The sequence below is a fragment of the Aureococcus anophagefferens genome (genome assembly GCF_000186865.1).
Source record: "Aureococcus anophagefferens unplaced genomic scaffold AURANscaffold_28, whole genome shotgun sequence".
NCBI classification, from domain to species: Eukaryota; class Pelagophyceae; order Pelagomonadales; family Pelagomonadaceae; genus Aureococcus; species Aureococcus anophagefferens.
In genome coordinates this window covers 1-1889 of record NW_008705587.1, presented here as the reverse complement: position 1 = coordinate 1889, position 1889 = coordinate 1, and the positions used below count along the sequence as shown (strand labels likewise).

At 68.6% G+C, this 1889-nt stretch overlaps 1 protein-coding gene across 1 annotated transcript in view; it reads left to right on the top strand.

The window, feature by feature from the left end:
* Positions 1-1863, top strand: part of AURANDRAFT_66829 (hypothetical protein) — a gene marked incomplete at both ends in the record, with an annotated part of 10841 nt that extends 8978 nt beyond the window's left edge. Inside the window, 3 exons of the mRNA XM_009042227.1 lie at positions 34-752; positions 959-1316; positions 1528-1863. Of these exons, the coding sequence (XP_009040475.1) occupies positions 34-752; positions 959-1316; positions 1528-1863 (1413 nt within the window). The remainder of the gene's footprint in view (positions 1-33; positions 753-958; positions 1317-1527) is intronic.
* Positions 1864-1889: the final 26 nt, after the last annotated feature.

Sequence of the window (1889 nt, the reverse complement as noted above, 5' to 3'; positions counted from 1 at the left end):
CGGTCCATGCTCGACCGCGACGGCGCGTCGCAGCGCGCGCGGAGTCTGGGCGGCTCGTCGCTGCTGCGGTCGGCGAGCGCGCGGCCGTCGACGGCGCCGCCGCCGGGCTCGCCGGCCGCGGGCCGCGCGCGCGCGCGCTCCTTCGGCGAGCCCTCCTCGCCCGGCGGCGCGAGCCTCGCCAGCGACGACCGCACCTTCGACGGCGCGACGGTCATGACCGGCGAGGAGGGCCTCTTCCAGGAGTCGTGGTCCGAGGCGCGGCTCGCGCCTCTGCTGCAGAAGACGGACCGGCGCGAGGACTTTGACTACCTCGACGACATGGAGATGGACGAGTACCCGCCGCCCTACCTGAAGCAGCGCACGCAGGACGCGAACATGCGCACGCTCTTCGGCAAGCGGGGCCGGCCCGGGGCGCGGTCGAAGAAGTGCGCCGTCGCGTTTTTGGGCAGCTTCTCCGTCGCGGCGCCCGTCGACGCGGCCGCGGAGCGGCGCTCGCTCGCCACGTCGAGCCTCGGGCGCGTCATGGGCCTCGCGCAGATCGCCCGGGACGCCGAGGCCGACGAGGCGGCGTCGTCCGAGATCGCGCCCGCGCCCGGCACCGCGGAGCCGTCCTTCGAGGCCGAGAGCCTGCCGACGGCCGCGTCGCTCGTCGACGCGCCGCCCGAGGGCGAGGCCCTGTCGGAGACGCCGTCCGTGGCGAACCTGTCCAAGGACGAGGAGGCCAAGTACTTCGGCGACGACGCGCGCGCGAGGTTCGCCGCGGCGTGGACATCAACCGCCGGTTTGGCACGTCCCGACCGAACTTTGAAATTTTTGAGCTCGGTCACATCGACGTCGATGTGGCCGATTTTTGGATGAATCGATCGCTCTCGGCGAGTTCTCGAAGCACGGCCGAAGAGGCTGAACTGTTCGATGACGCGCACATTGAAGTCGGGTTGAAGATGTGAGTTCCGCGCAGGTTCGCCGCGGCGTTCCGCGCGTTGTCGAAGCAGGCGGCGATGGTGACGTCGCTCGACGAGCTCAAGATGGTGGGCCCCGTGGACTACGTCCCGGAGCTCGACGACTCCGACGACGACGACGACAGGGACCCGGGCATCTTCGCGGACCCGGCGAGCCCGCGGCACCAGTTCCTCATCGAATTGGTGCGCATGCGCGACCTGCCGCCGGAGTGCGTGCTCCTGCGGCGGGACCTCACGACGACGCTGAACCTGAGCCACCGGGGCCTCGGCGACGGCGTCGGCGAGGTGCTCGTCAAGGTCCTGCCGAAGCTGCCGGAGCTCGGGGAGCTGCTTTTAGCGGACAACCGGTGGACGGACGTCGCGATCGGCGCGGAAATCGACCGCTGGTTCGGTTTATTCCGGCCAAACTTCAAACCTCTCGAGCTCGGTCAAATCGAAGTCGATTCGGCTGGTTTTTGGAGGAACCGATCGCTCTCATCGAGTCCTCGAAGCACGGCAAAAGAGTTTGCGTCGAAATTGTCGCATACGCTCACATTGAAGTCGGGTCGAGGATTCGAGTTCCGCGCAGGTCACGATCGGCCCGCTCTTCCGCGCGCTCGAGAAGATGGGGCCCAAGCTCAAGACGCTGGACCTCTCGCAGAACGATCTGGACTGGCGGTCCGCGGCCCAGCTGTCGAGCTTCATCAAGCGCAAGGTCTGCGGTTTGGTGGAACTCAGGGTGGCGCACGCGGACTTCGACGATTCGGAGCTCGCGTCCGTCATGGACTCCGTGAAGACGAACCGGACGCTGCGCACGCTGGATCTCCGGGGCAACGGCATCGGCGGCGCCAACGAGCTCTACGGCGCGTCGGGCTACGCGACGAAGATGGTCAAGGTCAAGGCCACGCCCATCGCCGGGAAAGCGGTCCTAGCGGCGCGCGGGTCGTCGCG